Below are 20672 nucleotides of genomic sequence, written 5' to 3' on the forward strand. Positions count from 1 at the left end.
AGCTGCAGGACGCCACCAGCAGTTCTCTCACCAGAAGCGAACACTGAACGACGCACGAAATGACTATCAAAGCCCTTCCGAAAGGCGACAAATACAGAACACGTATAAACCTACAGCGCGATCCAGTGGGTGTTCACTCAGAGACAGATCTCAACGCAGGGGAGCTTCCTCTGCAAAAGATCCCAGAAACAAGAGGGCCCTGGACTTGCTTTTGCTAAAAGCCCACAGGGTAAATGCCGAAGGCCAGCGTCCTGCAGAGCAGGCCAGAGCGGAGGAAACCGTACATCACTCCGTCCCTTGTCAGATTTCTGGCATCCTTGTAACATTCCAACATTCCAACCAGAGCTTTCCAGTCCATGCCATGTAGAAAGATAAAAGAACCCGCAGAAGGAACAGCTAAAAGGCCTTGAAGCTGCCCTGAGCAGGATCTACACAACTGCTTTATAACGGTTTAGAACAGTATTGACATCTGTTGGGGGGGTCCAGGGCCAGATCTACACCAAAGACACTTTGAAAACGGTTTGAAAACGGCATATGGAGTGCGTTGTCAGTACCATTATAAACCCTCTTAAGTTACAGGAAGCCCGATTCCGGCTCGACATCAGGAAAAAAAAACTTCCTGACTGTTAGAGCAGTACAACAATGGAACCAGTTACCTAAGGAGGTGGTGGGCTGTCCCACCCTAGAAGCCTTCAAGAGGCAGCTGGACAACCATCTGTCAGGGATGCTTTAAGACAGATTCCTGCACTGAGCAGGGGATGGCCTTAGAGGCCCCTTCCAACTCTACTATTCTGATTCTGTGATTCTAAAGCAGTAGAGTAGATCCTGCCCAGGACATACTCCATATACCGTTTCCAAACTGTTTTCAAAGTGTTGTATCCTGCTTGTATATCTCATCCTAGATGGCAGGCTGAGCAAAGCACACCAGTTACCTGGTCGTAGTTCTCCAAGCAGTGCTGAGATGGATCGTAATTTCAGTAATTACTTCTAAATTTTCACCCAGGTATACAAAGCAGCATATGCAAATTGGTGTCCACTGTTTTGGGGTAATGCATTTCATCTCTTTTTTTGCAGCGTTGGCTGGTGGCCAATAAGACTGGAGGAGCAGGAGGAGGGTCACCAGTGGCGAAGCCAAGGGCTAACCGAAACTGGGTTTTTGGAGGTTTTTTTTTTACAATGCACAAGGATCCCCAGCATCAGGGTGATTATATGGAAAAGAGGACAGGGCTCCTGTATCTTTAGTAGTTGCACGGAAAAGGGAATTTTCTAGATTTCTGTTTTTTGCTTCTTTTTAAATTTTGTTTTAACTGTTTTATTCGGTTTTTATTTTCATTTTACCTTGTACACCGCTCCGAAATTTTTCAATGGGGAGCGGTATATAAATATTCTAAATGAATAAATAAGTAATAAATAAATTTCAGCAGGTGTCTTCGGAACGCATGCAGCACCTGGTGAAATTCCCTCTTCATCCCAACAGTTAAAGCTGCAGGAGCCCTTAACAGCATCTAAATACATCAACTGAGGCAGGCACCTCTGTTTCTTTTCTATGCAATAATACCATCAATAATAAGAACATCAGTCCATCTCCTGAGGTACTGAAATCCCCCCTTTTATTGAGGAAGGGCAAAGGAAGCCCCCACCCCCCCGGGTGATTTACCACGTACAATGCCAGCGGTGAAGAAGTAGAGGGTTGGTGTGGTTTACCATCGTTTCCTTGCCAAAGCCATGGCAGAGCTCTGGAAAGTCTCACAGGCAGAAGCAAAAGCAAAATCCCTTTCCAACGTCCTCCCTCCGTGGCCTCCCAGCTCAGCAACAATGCTTGCCTGCTTCTCTCCTTATCGTAAGATTACAAACTTCTACACCCGCTGTGAAGGAGCCATTCCCATGGCAAAACCGCAGGATGGGGTTTTATTTTAAGCAGCAGAATATGAACATCACTGTGCTTCCGTTGGTGGGTTGACCCAAACCATAGGCCTCAGGTTTAAGTTACATTTAAAAGCAGTCTATCAAATAAAATATCCAAGTGAAGCCAGACTAGAGACAAAGTGTAAACGTGACACGGTAAAAGCTTGGCTGAATAAAAATGTTTCAGCGTCTCAGAAGTGAGATGTACCCAAAGGCCTTCTGTCTGCACAACTAGAAGGCCCTTCCGGGGCACTCATTCCAAACAGCAGAGCAGCCTTTGCAAACTGCACCAACGGAGCAGGTGGATCACACAAGGTACCTCAAGGGCAAATGGATCCCACTGACTCCATCAAGCCACAGGTTGCAAGGAGGAGGCACGGTGCCTTGCCTTCACCCCTCTTTGATTTCCCCACATTTTGTTGTGTTGCAACCTAGATTTAAAATGGAGTTAATCAGGATAATCAGGGGGGGGGGGGTGTCCAACAAATTCCCTGGTATCCAAGATACTGTCAGACCATTTTGAATCTCCCTGGTCAAAGGCCATGACAAGCAAAATCAACTCAGTAGGGCTTTCATCTCCTATGTTACTATCAAGGGATTTAGCTAGTGCCAAATCACTAGTGAAACAGAGGCTGTTTGATATAGACATGCAAGTCCTCCAGAGTGCTGCTTGGGGTCCATGCTGCCTGCAGTCCCTAGGACTACCAGTCTCCTTTTGCAAAGATGGGATGCCTTACCTGCACTGGTTAACAATCCCCAAATACAGGACAGCATTCTCACTAGCCAGACTTAACATCCTTCCCTCTAAACTTTTAGATGGCAGATACAACAAAATCTCACTGCTCAACAGATGCTGTCCCTGAAACAATACTGAGGTGGAAACTGTATCACACGTGTTACTGTTCTGTAGATTTTACCAAGGGGCTAGGAATGATCTTCTGAACCCCATTTTACAATCTTTTCCTGGTCACCCAACTGAATTCTTAATGTCCCTTCTACTTTGGAACTCAGACAAATCAATCACCGAGCAAATGGCCAAATTATTGAACTTGGCCATTTCTATTAGATCCTCTGTGATTACTTGTCTTTTTAATAGCTAACTGTATGCTCAGTCCTTTTGTATGTAATTTTTGTTGGAATGGTCTATTGACTGCAATAAACTGTTGTTGTAATAATCTGAATGTCTTAGAATGGCATTAAAAACCGTTAAAAAACTAACCGTTAAAAAACTAAACTCTCCAGTCAAGGAAGCTCGTAGTCTTGGCTTTATATTTGATTCCTCGCTCTCCTTTATTCCTCATATTGAGGCAGTAGCTAAATCCTGTCGTTTTTTCCTGTATAATATTGCCAGGATTCGATCATTTTTGTCTGTCTCCTCTGCCAAGACGCTTGTTCATGCATTGGTTATTTCTTGGTTGGACTACTGCAACCTTCTTCTCACTGGCCTTCCTTCTTCTCACATCAGTCCGTTGGTTTCTGTTCACCACTCTGCTGCTAAGATCATCTTCTTGGCTCGCCGATCTGACCATGTTACTCCACTGCTGAAATCTCTTCATTGGCTTCCAATTCACTTCAGAATCCAATATAAACTTCTCCTGTTGACCTACAAAGCTTTTCACTGTCTAGCTCCTTCCTATCTCTCCTCTCTCATCTCGCTCTGCTCGTGCTCTTCGCTCCTCTGATGCCATGTTTCTCGCCTGCCTAAGGGTCTCCACTTCCCTTGCCCAGCTTCGTCCATTTTCTTCTGCTGCCCCTTATGCCTGGAACGCTCTCCCAGAACATTTGAGATCTACAACTTCAATCGCAGCTTTTAAAGCTCAGCTAAAAACTTTTCTTTTTCCTAAAGCTTTTAAAACTTGATTTTGTTCTGACTTTATACTGTTAGTTTTACCCTACCCAGTGCCTGTTTACCCTACCCTGTGCCTGTTTGCATTCTCTTCCCCTTCTTATTGTTTTATTATGATTTTATTAGAATGTAAGCCTATGCGGCAGGGTCTTGCTATTTACTGTTTTACTCTGTACAGCACCATGTACATTGATGGTGCTATATAAATAAATAATAATAATAATAAACATGTGGGTAATTAAGATGTGCCGCCATATGCCTGGGCAAAGAGGAAAGTCTTAACCTGGCGCTGGAAAGATAGCAGCATTGGTGCCAGGCGAGCCTTGTCAGGGAGATGGTTCCATAGTCTGGGGGCCACCACCGAAAAGTCCTTGTACCTCGTTGCCACACTCTGAGCCTCTCTCGGAGTAGGCACCCGGAGGAGGACCTTAGATGTTGAATGTAGTGACCGGGTATATTCACATAAATAAATACCTCTTATTGGTGAAATTCTCCCTCCTGAGAATTAGCAGATTTCCAAATGATCATTTTTTGGAAGCCGTGGACAATATTATTTCCACAGATAAGGATGAAGTGTTGTAGGGTGGAGATCAAACGTAATGATGTCTTTATTGTTTTAACTTATATTGTAAGTGTATGCTTTAATATTATTACCACCTGCCCTGCGCCTTCAGAACAGGGGATGTCAATTCTTACGAGTAACGAATGAGATACAAAGGCAGACCCCCGTAAGGAACAGACATCAGCCACAGCACCACTGGGGGGTCATTAGGATTTTATTGTGGTCCACAGTAACTAGTCGGACAGGCCATGCGCTCTCACGGGTTGAATGGGGATTCAAAATAAATTAAAAGTGGAACTGTTAAGCCAGGGAAGAAAAAAAATGTATAGATATTTAGCCACACTGTAAGGTCTGGGAAGGACAAGATGCCGCTTGGAGGAGGATGACATCCATGGTATCACCGCCAGTCGAAGCCCAGGGCTGCTACCAAGTCCCAGCAACTCTCATCGACAAGTTCAGTCCGGAAAGGCTGCTGCTACCTTAATAGGAAACGTCAGACAAGGACACAAGATGGCCACCGGTCCCAGGATGCCTAGCTCCAGCCCTGCCCTCACTCTGGCACAGGCTTCGCTTGCTTTGCTGCTTCCAGTTGGGTCAGCATTTCATCCCACTGGACAAACTGTTTAGAAAGGAGAAGTGTCTGGAGGACTCAGTTAAGGAAAGGAGAAACGGGAGAGCTCGAGAAACACAAGAGCAAAACCAGAAGAGAGCGCAGAGCCCCCCAAAGATTCCAGCAGCAGTGGCAAAAGAGGGGCAGGTTTCACCCACTCGGCGGGAAGGGAAAGCGACCCACCCCTGGGGGCTGGCGCACTCCAGCCAATGGAAATTACTATTATTATTTACATTTATATACCGCCCCACAGACGAAGCTACGGCAAAAAGGATACCATTTTGTTGTAATCTTCTAGGAGCAACCGGACATTCTCAGTCACTGCTTCACACTGGTCCTGCAACATCAGAAGAGTCCTGTCAAACGTCTTCGCCTGACAATTTCCCCACCTTGCCGAATTGGTGTTTTAGTGCTCAACCAGAACTTTGAAAGTACTGCTGCCCACAGAAGGGTTGCTATGTTGCAGAGTTTTGTGCAACGTTCTCCTTTGCACCGCAACATTTCTTGACCCACGGTTTGATCTCGCACGTGCAAGGATCAACGGAGTTAGGGATGTGGGTCTTTCGTTGGCGGTGTTGCTGCTCTGTTGCACCCCAACACATCACAGCGTTACCGGAAAGTTAATCTGAAAAGAGCAGAGTCCTATGCCTAGTCTGCAGAGTGGGCAGAGTACAGGACATGCGGGGGGATCAGGCCAGATGAGAAGCTGTGTTCCTTTTGGACCCCAGTATTACTGAGACCTAGTGCTCAGTAGTGCACTTCCAAGAGCTGGGATAGTCCTCTGTGGGTCTTGCTAAGCCACGTTGGGGGACTATTTTAAGGTGGGGGGGGGGCAATTCAGTCCCCCCACTGGAGCCTTTGTAGGCTGGACGATGTAAATGGGGGTGCCAGAGCCACCAAGAGACATTCCATGCCTCTCTCAACACAACGAAAGGATCTTGGCTGAGCCCTGCCCTCTCAAGGAAGGCCAAAAGACTCCACAGGTTGGGTGGAGGACCTCTGCGGACTGGAAGCTACCCATCCCTGTCCCAGACAACAGCAGCAAGAAGACATCTGGGGAGAGGACTTTTTCCTTCACAGCAGTCTTCCTCAGCCAGGAGTCATGGGTGCCATCTTCCTAATGACGCCTATAAGACTCAAAGGCCAAGTTTAGACATCATACTAAACCATAGTTTAGTGTGGTGAGAACAAGCCACAGTGAACCTTGGGCTTGTGCATTCCTCCTCCACACCTTCTCTAGTATGAACAAGAGATGTACAATTTTCAGAATTTTTTTGGCCATAGAAAAAAAACAGGACCCCCCACCCCCCAAAAAAAGAAATTTGGGAAAAAATGAAAAATAAGCAACACTTATTTTTTAGCGCTCTTTACAGATCTATAGTCACTCTGTTGCTTTAAGACAGTCTTCCCCAGCTTGTGCCCCCCAGATATTTTAGATATCTGGATGAGGAAAAACAAACTGAAGCTGAATCCAGACAAGATGGAGGTGCTTGCTGTCAAAGGCCATAACCTGGGTTTGGAGGTGTGTCAACCAGTTCTGGATGGGGCTACACTCCCCCTGAAAGACTGTGTTCGCAGCTTGGGGGTGCGTCTGGATCCGTCGCTCCAAATGACAGTCCAGATAGATGTGACGGCCAGGAGTGCCTACTATCAGCTTCGGCTGATACGCCAGCTGCGCCCCTTCCTAGAGTTGGAAAGCTAAAGACGGTTGTGCACGCACCGGTAACTTCGAGGCTTGACTTCTGCAATGCGCTCTACATAGGGCTACCTTTGTGCCTTGTCCAGAAACTTCAACTAGTTCAAAATATGGCAGCCAGGTTGGTCACCGGTACACCAAGGGGTGACCACATTACACCAGTCTTAAAATCTCTTCACTGGCTGGCAATTAGTTTCTGGGCGAAGTATAAAGTGTTGGTTATCACCTTTAAAGCCCTACGTGGTTTGGGTCCAGGCTACCTGCCGGGTCTCCTTCTCCCATACAATCCGCCCTGCACACTCAGGTCCTCTGGGAAGAATTTACTCCAGCCAACAAAAACAAGGCTGACAACTATTACCCAAAGGACCTTTTCTTCTGCCGCTCCCAGTTTGTGGAACGGCTTGCCGGGAGAGATTCATCAACTTACCAGTCTTCCAGAATTTAAGAAAGCCATAAAGACTGACCTCTTCCGGCAGGCCTACCCAGCTGAATTTGAAGATGCATTTTTTAATGGTGTGCTGCTTTTAATGATGCACTGGTTTTAAACGTTTGAATTAGTTGTATGTATTTTATGGTGGTTTTATTTGTGTTGTACCCCGCCTCGATCAAGAGGGAGAGGCGGTTAACAAATAAATAAATATATTATTATTATTATTTCAGTGCCCTCCAGATATTTTAGATTTCAGCTCCCATCAGCCTTGGGCATGGTCAAGAATGCTGGGCACTGTAGTCTAAAACATCCAGAGAGCACCAAGGCAAGGCAGGCTAGTTTAAGAACATAAAGCAGACTTTCTGTTCCTAAAGTGATTTTATGTATAACCAAGTTTGCTCATAAAAATATCATTATATTTTAAAACTCTTAAAAGTAAACTCAGTTAGTAAATTTGTACTTATTGTCTGAACAGCTTAGAACTACATTAAATGACGGCAACAGCATCAGAAATGGAGGAACAAAACCCAAATTATCAAGTATGCAAGTTTCCTGGCAGGAATGCACAATGGTGACTCTACTCACATGTTGAGAAACTGAGCATAAATGTCTATCAGTAAAATATACTTTAGATCAGTAATTTTAATAAGGAATGAAAGAAATAACTAGGCTGGGAATCTTACAGAGAGGAATAAAAAACATTCCCCCCCATGGCTTCATTGTTTCCGGACATTTTACATCTCTAGTCTTTCTATAAAACTGTTACTGTATAGTTTTTTGAAATCATTTGGGGGAAAATAAAAGCTGGGTAACAGTGTATAAATACTTTGTCTTGAATTCTAAACTGAAGTATTTCATAATTCAAAGCTGTTCAATTTTTTTTTAAAAAAAACCCCTCAAAAATGGTCCTCAGAAAAAATGGTCCTCAATTTTTTTCTGGGCCTTCGCATCTCTAGTTTGAACACTAGGAATTGGGGATTTTTCCCTTCTGATTTTGTTTAATCACACCTTGTCGGGTCTGAACTGAAAAACTGGTTAATGTGGTTCAAACATGATTTGACATTGGCCTGTTCACAACACACCATGGCTGATGAAGAATGGAAGCGAAATGTTTTCAAATTCTTCTTTCCAGCCTCATGTGGTGCAGAGCGGTAAAGCAGCAGTTTCTGCAGCTGAAACTCTCCCCACAGCCTGAGTTTGATCCCAGCGGAAGCTGGTTTCAGGCAGCCGGCTTAGTTCGACTCAGCCTTCCATCCTCCTGAGGTCGGTAAAATGAGTACCCAGTTAGCTGGGGGAAAGGTCATAATGGCTGGGGAAGGCAACGGCAAACTACCCCGCTATAAGGCCTGCCAAGAAAACGTCAGCGAAAGCTGGCGTCCCTCCAAGAGTCAGTAATGACTCAGTGCTTCCACGAGAGGCTCCTTTCCTTCCCTTCTCTCCAGCAGCGCTTGGAAACAGAGGAAGCAGCAAAGTGCGTGAGCCTGAGGCTCATCGTGGCTCACTTCCATCAGGCTAAACTGTGGTTGTGTGTGATGGCCAAATAGCATACATGAAACGTGAGTGGAAATTTTAGACGTTACTTATTATTATTATGTAAAACTAAACACTTTGAGAATGTTTTATTGAAAGATGGCGTATGAAAATACTCTAAAGAAACGAACTGTTGCAAACCTCAGAAAAGGGAAGGGAGAAAAACCCAGAGGCAAGCAGGCACAGACATTTCTCCAGAAAATTCAGTTGGCTTTGTTTGTGGATTGTGCTGCCAAGAGGATCATGAACTGCCATATCAATCCCACCGAACCATACTCAATTTATCTTTGACACAAACCCAGCCCAATGTAAGGAATGGCGCCCAGGGCTTTGCTTCCCTCTTTGGGACGGCAGACTCTAAACCAGAGCAAAGTTGTGCCTGCAGCTGCCAAGCTTTTCAACTGACATAAGAGCGGAGGAGAAAACCTAAACTCAGCGTAGATTCTCTGCTGTCCTCAAGCATCCAGCCTACCTGCTGCTGAATGTGGATCTGCGAAAGCCTCTGCAGTTTAGCAGCATGGTCAGGAGCAGCTGCAAGAGACAGCAGAACGACAGTCAGGCACTTGATTCTCAGGAGTGGTGTCCATGAACATCAGTTATGCCATCTTTTAAACATGCTTCCACCTTAGATTTATTAGACAATTAGAAGATTAGTCATAGGAGGGAAGGTGGCAAATAGCAAAGGCTTATTTATTGATTACATTTTTATACCACCTAATAGCTGAAGCTCTCTGGGCGGTTCACAAAAATTAAAACCATAATAAAACAACCAACAGTCTAAAAACACAAATACAAAAAACAATATAAAAAGCACAACCAGGGACTTCACTGGGCTAGGCCTACATTCTTCTAAAAAGATAAATAGCCTGAGCCCAGTACAGGTAACAACCTTACAAAATAAGAAAACGGCATTCTTTTATTATGAAAATGTTAATACTTAGGCAAGTATGTAAAAATGTAACCTAATATGAATCAGAATCAAAACAACTGCAATACTTGGGGAACTGTGCAACAGATATGGACCTTATTTATTTTATTTTATTTATCATACTTATACCCCGCTCCTCAGCCAAAAAAGGCTCTCGGAGCGGCTTACACTTAGCAAAAAAGACAGTCCCTGCCCTCAGGCTTACAATCTAATAAAGACATGACACACTAGGAAAAGGAATCAAGGAGGGAGGGAGGGAGGAGAGAGAAAGAAAGAAAGAGAGAGAGAGAGAGAGAGAGAGAGAGAGAGAGAGAGAGTCCAGCAGGAGCAGGCCCCGATGTTACTTCTGCCTGCTCCTGTCCCCTTGGTCCTTCTTCTTCCCCACAGGGCCAAGATGGCAGTTTGCCCTGTGGGGGGGGGGAAGAGTCCAGCAGGAGCAGGCCCCGATGTTACTTCTGCCTGCTCCTGTCCCCTTGGTCCTTCTTCTTCCCCACAGGTTAGCTCCTGGTACAAGCAGAGAACCTGGTACCTGGGGCAAAGGACAGAGACAGACTCACCTTTCACATGTGCACTATCCAGGAATGGCTGCAGGCTGTTCACCTGCTCCAGAAGTGCTGCCTGAGCCATGATCGACTGCTCTTCTGGTGGAGAAGGACACAACGACAAACATCAGACCTTTGTCATTAAATGGCAATAGATCACACATCCTATGACCACCATCGCAGATGAACCATCAGGTGATAACAAAATACAAGAATGCTGAACCGTGCAATCCTATGCGCATCTACTCAGAAGTCCCACCGAGTTCAACGGGGCTTACTCCCAGGTAAGTGTAAGATTTGACTCTGAAGAACACAGGAAAAAAATAACTAGAACTATGGCATTCAGACCACAAGTGTTCTTTTTAATTATGCACCGCAATAAAAAATAAAGCTGACCCCCCTCCCCCACAGCAATATAATGTTCTTTAAGAACAAACATCTAAGTTTAAAAAACAAAAGCATTTCATGAATTACCTGCCAAGATAAACTGCAGCTTCATGGCATCAGGAATGGCCATTCGATCAATATACTGAGGATCCAAATATTTTATGATATCTTCAACTTGGATCAGAAATTGAAAATAATGAGAGAATTGGAACGTTGGAACATTGTAACAACAGGAAAATATTAATTTAGGCAGAATAACTGGCAGCAAACAGCCCATTATGAGCTCCCATAACTCTCAATACATTTTCTAGGAATGAATGACGGACAGGAATGTGAGCTATGAAAGTCAAGATTCATTCAGCTTCAGCCTCAAAATCACTAGATGGCTTTAAGCAGACTACAACCCGGTTCATATGTCATGGTGGTAATTCCTGGGTTGTTTAACCCAGGAACTACGGGGACAAGCGCAGCACATGAGCCGCATAGTATCCGTTTCCACTTTCAATTAATAATCCAGGAACACTGTGTTGCTGGATTGTTTTGTGACATATGAACTCAGAAACTCTGGGCTGTTTATGGGTTAAACAACTACAGTCAATCCAACAACAAACCATGGGCAATAGGAACATTTTTACTATGTGCAGAGAAAAAATTACAGATGCCATGCGTCTATCTATTTATTTGGAACATTTATATTCCTCCCTTCATCAGGAAAAACTTCCTGACTGTTAGAGCAGTATGACAATGGAACCAGTTACCTAGGGAGGTTGTGGGTTCTCCCACACTAGCGGCCTTTAAGAGGCAGCTGGACAGGGATGCTTTAAGGAGGATTCCTGCATTGAGCAGGGGGTTGGACTCGATGGCCTTGTAGGCCCCTTCCAACTCTGCTATTCTATGATTCATGCTATTTAAAGCCTGGCAAGATGCCTTACTAAGGCGGTGCAATACTCAGTCATCACCCACCTTACCTCAACAGGTGGGTGTACCTAAAGGGTTTCACTAGATGATCTTAAAATGTCGGCAGTCTAGAAATGCACGAAATAAATATTCTTTACTGTCTCTCCCCGCCATGTCTTATATATGAGAGTGAAAACAGTTTCCAGGACTCTTCGTTAACCCCTTTTAATTATTTTATTGCCACTGAATACATCCACAGCCTCATTCCAAGGCAAAAGAAGATTCCTGCCACTCACAGCAACATTCGGGGGGAAAGAAAACACATTATGTTCAAGAAACTACTTCTCTCTCCATCTTTCTCCCACCCGTGACCACAGTGCCCTTCTAAAACAGCCTCTTCAGACTTCTGAAATACCCAGCAATCATAAATCCTTTCATTTCATTTGTTCTTGAGCGTACTTCAAACTGGGGAACATGGGCTGGAGGGTGTTGTTTCACTTGTGTCTTGCTTGTGAGTTTCCCATGGGCAGATGGTCGGCCTCAGTGTGAACAGAATGCTGGACCCTTGGTCTGATCCAGCATACCTCTTATGTTCAAAACTATTTTTTTTAAAAAAAAATGTATAAGTACTTACTTTTTTTGAAAAGAATTTTAACCCTCTCTCTTTTGCTTGCAATATTCCCCAAAGCCACCTGGACTTTGACCAAGCCATCTGCAATCTAGAAAGGAAAACATCCTGTTAACGACCAAGAAGATCAATTATATACAGCAAGGGACCCCAGCACAGGTCCCCAATGTGGTGGCAGTAGGCACCCCAAATATTTTTTTCATGTTTAAAATAGGCGTACATGGATTTGTATGAACTGCATAATACAAATTTCTTTCTAACAATTATACACTAGGCTGCAACAGAAGTGGACCAAATATCCAAATGTATCTATTTGAAGGTAAATGTCTATAAGCCACTTTTTCAAATATTGAAAGTGTTGCCAGGTCCTCAAACCACGGCATTATAGGAAGTGAGTGTTTATCCTCCCAATGTTGTAATATTAGTCTTTTAGCTCTCAAAATGGTGCCGAGAATCTATTTATGCTGACCATTTGTTAATTTCCATGAAGCAGGTAGATAATTTAACAGAGCATGTACATTAGTGAATAATAAAGACTGTTCCAGTATATTTTTTTCCTGTATAATAACCTCCCCATAAAAAGCAGCAACTACTGGACATTGCCAAAAACGTGTTTAAAAGAAGCATTAGTTGTGTTGCAGTGCAGGCAATTTGCTGAATTATACAATCCTTTATTAAAGAGATGTTGTGGTGTCCGATATTTATTTATTTATTGCATGTTTATACCGAATAGCCAAAGACAAAAGCAAAAGTTTTGGCTGAATAAGGCACAGCCTAATATCCATAAATGTGACAGATATAGACACCAAGGCGGCGACCTACTGATTAGGCCTACGTGTCCTTTCTTCCCTCCAGTTCTTGAATCACGGGGTTTTTTTTATTCTCTTTCTGAGGGTCATCAGCCCTGGTGCCTCCTATACAGGATCTACATAAGAACAGCCCTGCTGGATGAGACCAAGGGTCCATCTTACCTAGGTTACCTAGGGAGGTTGTGGGCTCTCCCACACTAGAGGCCTTCAAGAGGCAGCTGGACAACCATCTGTCAGGGATGCTTTAGGGTGGATTCCTGCATTGAGCAGGGGGTTGGACTCGATGGCCTTATAGGCCCCTTCCAACTCTGCTATTCTATGATTCTAGTCCAGCACTCTGTTCACACAGTGGCCAGCCAGCTGCCCATGGGAAACCAACAAACGGGACATGGGTGCAATAGCAGCCCCCCACCCATGTTCCCCAGCAACAGGCATACAACCTCTGATACTGGAAGTAAGCATACAGCCATCAGGACTAGTAGCATATAGCCATTATGCTTTTCCTGGGCTGTAAGTAATATAAAATATTTAAGCCACTCCATTTTATTGCTCCTCCATCGTAGTTGGAAGTATTTTAATGCTGTTTTAATGGTGTGAACGGCTGAGAGATTCTATTATATTACATCAGTTTTAAAATCCCTTCACTGGCTGCCAATTAGTTTCCAGGTGAAGTATAAAGTGTTGGTTATCACCTTTAAAGCCCTACATGGTTTGGGTCCAGGCTACCTGCGGGATCGCCTTCTCCCGTACAATCCGCCCCGCGCACTCAGGTCCTCTGGGAAGAATTTACTCCAGCCAACAAAAACAAGGCTGACAACTATTACCCAAAGGACCTTTTCTTCTGCCACTCCCAGATTATGGAATGACCCTCCGGGAGATTTGTCAATTTAACAGTCTTCTGGAATTTAAGAAAGCCATAAAGACAGATCTCTTCCGGCAGGCCTCCAGTTGAATTTTAAGATGCCTTTTAATAATGTGCTGCTTTTAATAACATATACATTATGATGGGACAAGGGAGAGGGCTTTCTCTGTGGTGGCACCCCGACTGTGGAATGTGTTAAGTATATGAAAAGAAATACTTGCTTAGTCATTAAAATTGTGTGTGTATGGCTATCTCAGGGTTAAACAGAGAAAGACTATCTGTGGGTAATTACCTTGAGATAGAGGCTGTTCTGGGAACCTTGCCAAGATTCTAAGTTAGCCTCATCACAGCTGTATGTAATGTAGATAAGAATTGTGTAAGATATGTATATAGTTTCTCACTTGTGTAAAATGGAACCGATCACTGCTTACTGATCACTGCTCTATGATCACTGCTTACTGATCACTGCTCTATGATCACTGCTCTCTGTGTATGCCTCAGTGTGCTGATCTGAACTGATCTGAATTGAACTGCACAGAAGCCTGAAGGAAATAAACCAGCTCTGCTGTGTAAGACCTGCGTGATGTGTGTTTGTTTCTGAGCACAAACAGAGTTCCAGAGAGAGAAAAGTTCTGGCACAATAACCCAACAAAGGTTATGGGCCCAGCCCAGTCCAGTCCAGGAAGCCTACGCCAGCCTAACCCAGGCAGAAGAACCAGAACTTGGTGGGAACGGTGCAGTATCAGAACCAGAACCAGGAGTCTGCTAAAACAGAAAACTGTTGATGAAGGAAGACATCAAGCTAAAGCCAGTGCTGCAAAGTGAGGAAAAATCTCAGTCGGCTGACTCTGAGGAGGACTCTGAGCAGGAGGACGGTGAGATACCAATTCCTAAAGCAGAGGGAATGGCAGGAGCTAATATGTCTGGTTTGCATCAATTGTTAGAAAAGCTGAATGACTCTAACTATGCATTATGGTCTTACAAAATGCAAATGTATCTGATTCAGGCTGAACTGTGGTATGTAGTCACAGAGGATCCACCAGATAGAGCAGATCCACAGAATGCTAAATGGTTTAAGGACGATGCAAAAGCAATGGCAGTTATTGCATTAGCTGTGGAAGACTCTCAAATTTCCTTCATTCAGTTTTTGAATACATCAAAAGAGTGCTGGAATGCGCTACAAGCTGTATATCAAAGAGAAACAGCGGGCAGTAAAATAATTCTAACCCGGAAGCTGTATGGAATGAAGCTGAAACCAGGGGAGTCTATGTCAAACCATTTGAAAAGCATGAGAGAACTCTTCAATCAACTCAGGGCACGAGGGATGGAGTTTACAACTATACACCAAGTCTATGTGATTTTGTCAAGTCTTGATTTATCGTACGACGCGGTTGTCACCATGATGGAAAGAGGAGAAAAATTTAACCCTCGAGTATGTAGCTGGAAAACTACTGGAAACCTATGAAAGAAGACAAGCTTCAAAACAACAGAGTTTTAAACATCCTGTGGCTGAATTTCAACAAAGCCATAAATCTTCTGATGTGGTGGCTGCATTAAAGGCAAGGAAATGCTTTAATTGTGGTTCCACAGAACACTTAAGGCGGGATTGCAACAACAAGAAGAAAAAGCTGTTGACAGCAAAGTGGAGAGAAGAAAACAACATGAATGAAGCTGAATCAAAAAAGAAGTGTCTTCTAGCAAGAGTCAAAGAGACAATGAATCCTTGGTTTTTGGACTCTGGGGCTTTAATAAGTATGGCAAAAGACAAACTTTCATTTGTAACCTTGGAAACTTCTACTTCAGAGCAAAAGTGTGTTACCCTTGCAAATGGAACAAAAATCCAGATTTGTGGTGTGGGTAATGTATATTTTGATTGTCTGGGAGTTGAACTACAAAGTGTTTTATATGTACCAGAATTGGAAACAAACCTTCTAAGTGTGTTTCAGTTAACAGAAATGGGGTATGAGGTTTGTTTTACTGAAGAAAATTGTACTATAAAACAGGGAAACAAGGTGTGTGTGCAGGGAATAATGAAAGATTCTTTGTATGTGATTAATATTTGTACAGAAAATGAAGTTGTAGCCAGCAAAGTCACAACAAAAACAATAGCCAATTGCAAACCACACCAAGAGTGTATCCATTTAACTCATAAAAGGTTTGGTCATGCTAACTATAAAACAATTTCTAAGATTCCAGAATTGTGTGAAGGGGTGAAAATCAAACCATGTTCTAACTATCTAGAATGTAATGTATGCAGTGAAACCAAGTGTCATAAGTCAAACATTCCAAAACATAGTGAGAGAACAACAAAAAGAATTTTTGAATTAATTCATGCAGATCTTGCAGGTCCTTTTGAGACAAGTCAAGGAGGAAACAGATTTTTCTTGTCTATTGTTGATGATTACAGTAGATTTGGATTTGTGTATGTGTTAAAACAGAAGAGTGAAACTTTTGGAAAGTTCAAAGCGTTTGTTAAGTGGAGTAAAAATAGATTTAAAGAACCTATAGCTAATCTAAGAACGGACCGGGGAGGTGAATTTCTTAGCAACCAATTTAAAAAATTCCTCAGTGATGAGGGTATACAACATGACCTTACTGCTCCATATTCACCATTTCAAAATGGAGTTGCAGAAAGGAAAAACAGAACCTTGCAGAACATGTTAAGAGCTCTATTGAAAGAGTCAGGATTGTCTAATCTGTTCTGGGCAGAAGCTTTGTCCACCTCAAATTATTTGTTAAACAGGCTTTACCACTCTGTACATGAAAAAACCCCATATGAAATGTTTTACAAAAGAAAACCTAGAGTGTCACATATAAGGGTTTTTGGAAGTAAATGTTTTGCTCATATTCAGAAAGAAAACAGACCAGGAAAGCTAGCTCAAAGAAGTTTAGAATGTAAACTGTTGGGATATGATACACAAACAAAAGGCTATCGTTTGTGGTCTCCATATCACAAAAGTGTAATTGTAAGCAGAGATGTAGTTTTTCATGAACAAATGCAGGAAACAAAACAGTATGTAAGTTTGCCTGTAGAACAGAAAGCTGTAGAAACAGAAGAAATTCCTGAACAATCTCAGCAAGAGAGGGAGGGGGAAGAAACTGTAAAGGAGGAAACTGTGCCTGTAACTATGCCAAAGCGACCAGAAAGGGAACGAAAAGCTCCAATTCGTTATTCAGATGAATACCAAAGCAAACAGGTTTCTCATAGAGCTTTACTAATAGCCTATGAACCTACTTCATTTGAGGAAATTCAGGAAATGGAACCTACAGAAGCTCAGGGCTGGCACGAAGCAATGTCAGAGGAAATCAGAGCAATGGAAAAAAATGAAACGTGGGAGCTAGTACCTTTACCTGAAGGTCGTAAAGCCATTACCAGTAAATGAGTATTCAAAGTAAAACAAAATGAGAAAGGACAGGTGGAACGTTCAATGGTAAAACAAAAAGAGATGCTTTAAAGCTGGGTCTCAGATTGTAACGCAATTTAAACAACATGCGCAAGAGGAGGACTGTTAAGTATATGAAAAGAAATACTTGCTTAGTCATTAAAATTGTGTGTGTATGGCTATCTCAGGGTTAAACAGAGAAAGACTATCTGTGGGTAATTACCTTGAGATAGAGGCTGTTCTGGGAACCTTGCCAAGATTCTAAGTTAGCCTCATCACAGCTGTATGTAATGTAGATAAGAATTGTGTAAGATATGTATATAGTTTCTCACTTGTGTAAAATGGAACCGATCACTGCTTACTGATCACTGCTCTATGATCACTGCTTACTGATCACTGCTCTATGATCACTGCTCTCTGTGTATGCCTCAGTGTGCTGATCTGAACTGATCTGAATTGAACTGCACAGAAGCCTGAAGGAAATAAACCAGCTCTGCTGTGTAAGACCTGCGTGATGTGTGTTTGTTTCTGAGCACAAACAGAGTTCCAGAGAGAGAAAAGTTCTGGCACAATAACCCAACAGAATGCCCTCCCCTTGGAGGCCCGATTGGCGCCAGCATTGATTGCATTTCGACGCCAAGTAAAAACATGGCTTTTAAACAAAGCCTTTGATGGTTAAATTCACTGGCACATTGTTTTAACTGCATCTATTGCTTTTAAATTATATATTGTTTTAACTTGGGTCATGGTTTAATTTGTTTTTAACTGTGTATATTTATTGTTTTATACTGTATGTTTTTATCTGTACGGCGCCCTGAGATCTTAGTGATATAGGGCGGGATAGAAATATTTTAAATAAATAAATAATATATTAGTTTTAAATATTTTAATCAATTACATGTATTGTATGGTGTCTACATTTGTGTTGTACCCCGCCCCAATACAGAGAGAGAGGCGGGTAACAAATATATGATGATGATGATATTCAGCGGCGCATAAATGTTACAAATAAATCAAAAATAAATAGTAGCTGCCGATGGCTTTCTCCTCCATGAATCCGCCCATCTCTTCGTTGGCTTCCAATTCACCTCAGACTCCAATATAAACTTCTCCTGTTGACCTACAAAGCTTTTCACAGTCTAGCTCCTTCCTACCTTTCCTCTCTCATCTCACACTATTGCCCCGCTCGTGCTCTTCGCTCCTCAGATGCCACGTTTCTCACCTGCCCAAGGGTCTCTACTTCCCTTGCTCGGCTTCGTCCATTTTCCTCCGCTGCCCCTTACACCTGGAACGCTGTTCCGGAACATTTGCGAACTACAAGTCTAATTGCAGTTTTTAAAGCTGAGCTAAACACTTTTCTTTTTTCTAAAGCTTTTAAAACTTGATTTTGATCTGACTTTTATACTGTTAGTTTTACTCTACCCTGTGCCTGTTTGGTGCATTCTCTTCCCCCTTCTTATTGTTCTATTATGATTCTATTAGAACGTAAGCCTATGCGGCAGGGTTTTGCTATTTTATTGTTTTTACTCCGTACATCACCATGTACACTGATGGTACTATATAAATAATAATAATAATAATAATAATAATAATAATAATAATACCCACACTGGTGGCCATCACTATTTATTTATTACATTTCTATACCGCCCAATAGCCGGAGCTCTCTGGGCGGTTCACAAAAATTAAAACCATTCAAAGTATAAAACAACAGTATAAACCCATAATATAAAATACAATATAAAAGCTCAACCAGATAAAAACAGCAGCAATGCAAAATTACAAATTTAAAACAGCCAAGTTAAAATTAAATGTATAGACTGCTAAAATGCTGAGAGAATAAAAAGGTCGTCACTTGGCGTCTGAAAGAATATAGTGTAGGTGCCAGGCGAACCTCCTTAGGGAGCTCATTCCACAGCCGGGGTGCCACAGCAGAGAAGGCCCTGCTCCTGGTAGCCACCTGCCTCACTTCCTTTGGCAGGAGCTTACGGAGAAGAACCCCTGAGGATGACCTTAGGGTCCGGGCAGGTACATATGGGAGGAGGCGTTCCTTCAAATAACCTGGTCCCAAGCCGTTTAGGGCTTTAAATGTTAATACCAGCACTTTGAATCGGGCCCAGACCTGGACTGGCAGCCCATGAAGCTGGAAAAGGACTGGCGTGATGTGGTCTCGTCCGCCAGTCCCTGTTAGTAACCGTGCTGCCCTGTTTTGTACCAGTTGAAGTTTCCAGACCCTTTTCAAAGGCAGCCCCACGTATTGAGTAATCCAGAGGAGAGGTTGAGCATGGATAACTGTAGCTAGGCTATCTCCGTCCAGAGAAGGGCGCAGTTGGTATATCATCCTGTGGCAGTGAGTTCCATAGTTTAACGCTGCACTGTATGAAAAAGGAGTGCTTCCTTTTTATCTGTCCCATTTCTCCCACCAATCAGCTTCATGGGATGACGACCCCGTTGGGATCTAGTGTTAGGATTGTTAGATCAATGTTCTTTTCGCCCAAGGACGAGATCCAAACAGCCCTTAAGCACGACTCCACCATTCCAGCGACAGAGGGTTCAAAAGCGCTTTATTGATTAGTAATCAAGGCCTGGTCTCTTCAAAAGGAGCAATCAGACAAAAGACATAGGGAATTTGGTACAGTATTAAAGCTTTCAAGGGGCAGGGCCCAGTAGCAGCATTAACCAATCAGAACATAACACTGAGGCATAGCTAATTATGCTAAACAGTCCTGTAAACAATACCTTTGGCCTGACAGTAAGTTACAGAGAGTTAACTTCGACACAGACAGCTGGAGCCAGGACTCTTGTTTATATTAGTAATCAAGGATGCAAGGACGCACACAAGGAGACATTCTCATACAGGGCATTATGACATTTTGCTTGGTGTGCAATGGAGATTTTACAGTTTCCCGTTAAAAATGGAGGTGGTTCTGCTAACAGGATGGTGTGTGTGTGTGTGTGTGTGTGTGTGTGTGTGTGTGTGTAAACGCCGCCTCAACCGCTTCCTCCTCACCAGGCGTAATTCTGCGCCCCTCCCTCCCTCCCTCCCTCCCTTTTTCAAAGCTAAACAACCCCAGCGTCCACTGCAGCCCCCAGATCTTGTTGGGCTCCCATCAGCCACAGCCACCATGGCCATGGGGCAGGGATGATGGGTGGTGTAGTCCAACAACATCCGGAGGGCCGCGGGGCTTTAGGGACGCTTGAATAATGACAGGGCCCGGGCAGCCGTTACCTTCCGGGGCCCACCGGCCACTTCGGCCCCCGCGGGCGCCCCGAAGACGCGCTCCTCCAAGGCGTCGAGCCGGCCTTGCAGCAGCTGCACCTCCGACGCCGCCGACGCCATCTTGGCCACTCCCGAGGCACCGGAAGCCCGCCAGGAGGGGAGCCAATCGGAAGCGGCTTGGCCGGAAATAGCCGGACGAGAGAGGAGGGGGGGTGGAGGAACACAGAGGCAAATGCTCTATACATTTAGTATCTCTATGGTTAAAGCCTCTCTACATTTTGAATCTGGAAGTGAGGCCCGGAAGCCCTGTTCGGTCGTAGACCGGAAATGCCGGTGCCGTGTGGCCCTGTCTCCATGGAGACGTGCGCCGCTCTAGACGTTTGCATCTCTATGGTAGGAGCTTGGAAGGGAGCCAGAAAGACCGGACGTCCCTCCTC

The 20672-nt window shown here is 43.7% G+C and overlaps 1 protein-coding gene across 1 annotated transcript; it reads right to left on the minus strand.

The window, feature by feature from the left end:
- Positions 1 to 4511: 4511 nt before the first annotated feature.
- DCTN3 (dynactin subunit 3) lies at positions 4512 to 20399 on the minus strand. The gene is made up of 7 exons (XM_063128721.1): positions 20245 to 20399; positions 11968 to 12052; positions 10524 to 10610; positions 10065 to 10148; positions 9052 to 9110; positions 5201 to 5260; positions 4512 to 4953 (listed from the first exon to the last, which is right to left on the minus strand). The coding sequence occupies exons 1-7, from the start codon at positions 20353 to 20355 to the stop codon at positions 4864 to 4866; spliced, it is 576 nt and encodes a 191-aa protein (XP_062984791.1). The 5' UTR covers positions 20356 to 20399; the 3' UTR covers positions 4512 to 4863.
- Positions 20400 to 20672: the final 273 nt, after the last annotated feature.

Source organism: Elgaria multicarinata, chromosome 6 (assembly GCF_023053635.1).
Source record: "Elgaria multicarinata webbii isolate HBS135686 ecotype San Diego chromosome 6, rElgMul1.1.pri, whole genome shotgun sequence".
NCBI classification, from domain to species: Eukaryota; Metazoa; Chordata; class Lepidosauria; order Squamata; family Anguidae; genus Elgaria; species Elgaria multicarinata.

Excerpts from the sequence above, each read along its gene's own strand:
- DCTN3 (XM_063128721.1), bottom strand. The coding sequence starts at position 20,355 with ATGGCGTCGGCGGCGTCGGAGGTGCAGCTGCTGCAAGGCCGGCTCGAC. Across the intron at positions 12,053-20,244 it reads TGGCCGGTGGGCCCCGGAAG|ATTGCAGATGGCTTGGTCAA; the intron begins GTAACGGCTGCC and ends TTTCCTTTCTAG. Across the intron at positions 10,611-11,967 it reads TAAAATTCTTTTCAAAAAAA|TTGAAGATATCATAAAATAT; the intron begins GTAAGTACTTAT and ends TTCTGATCCAAG.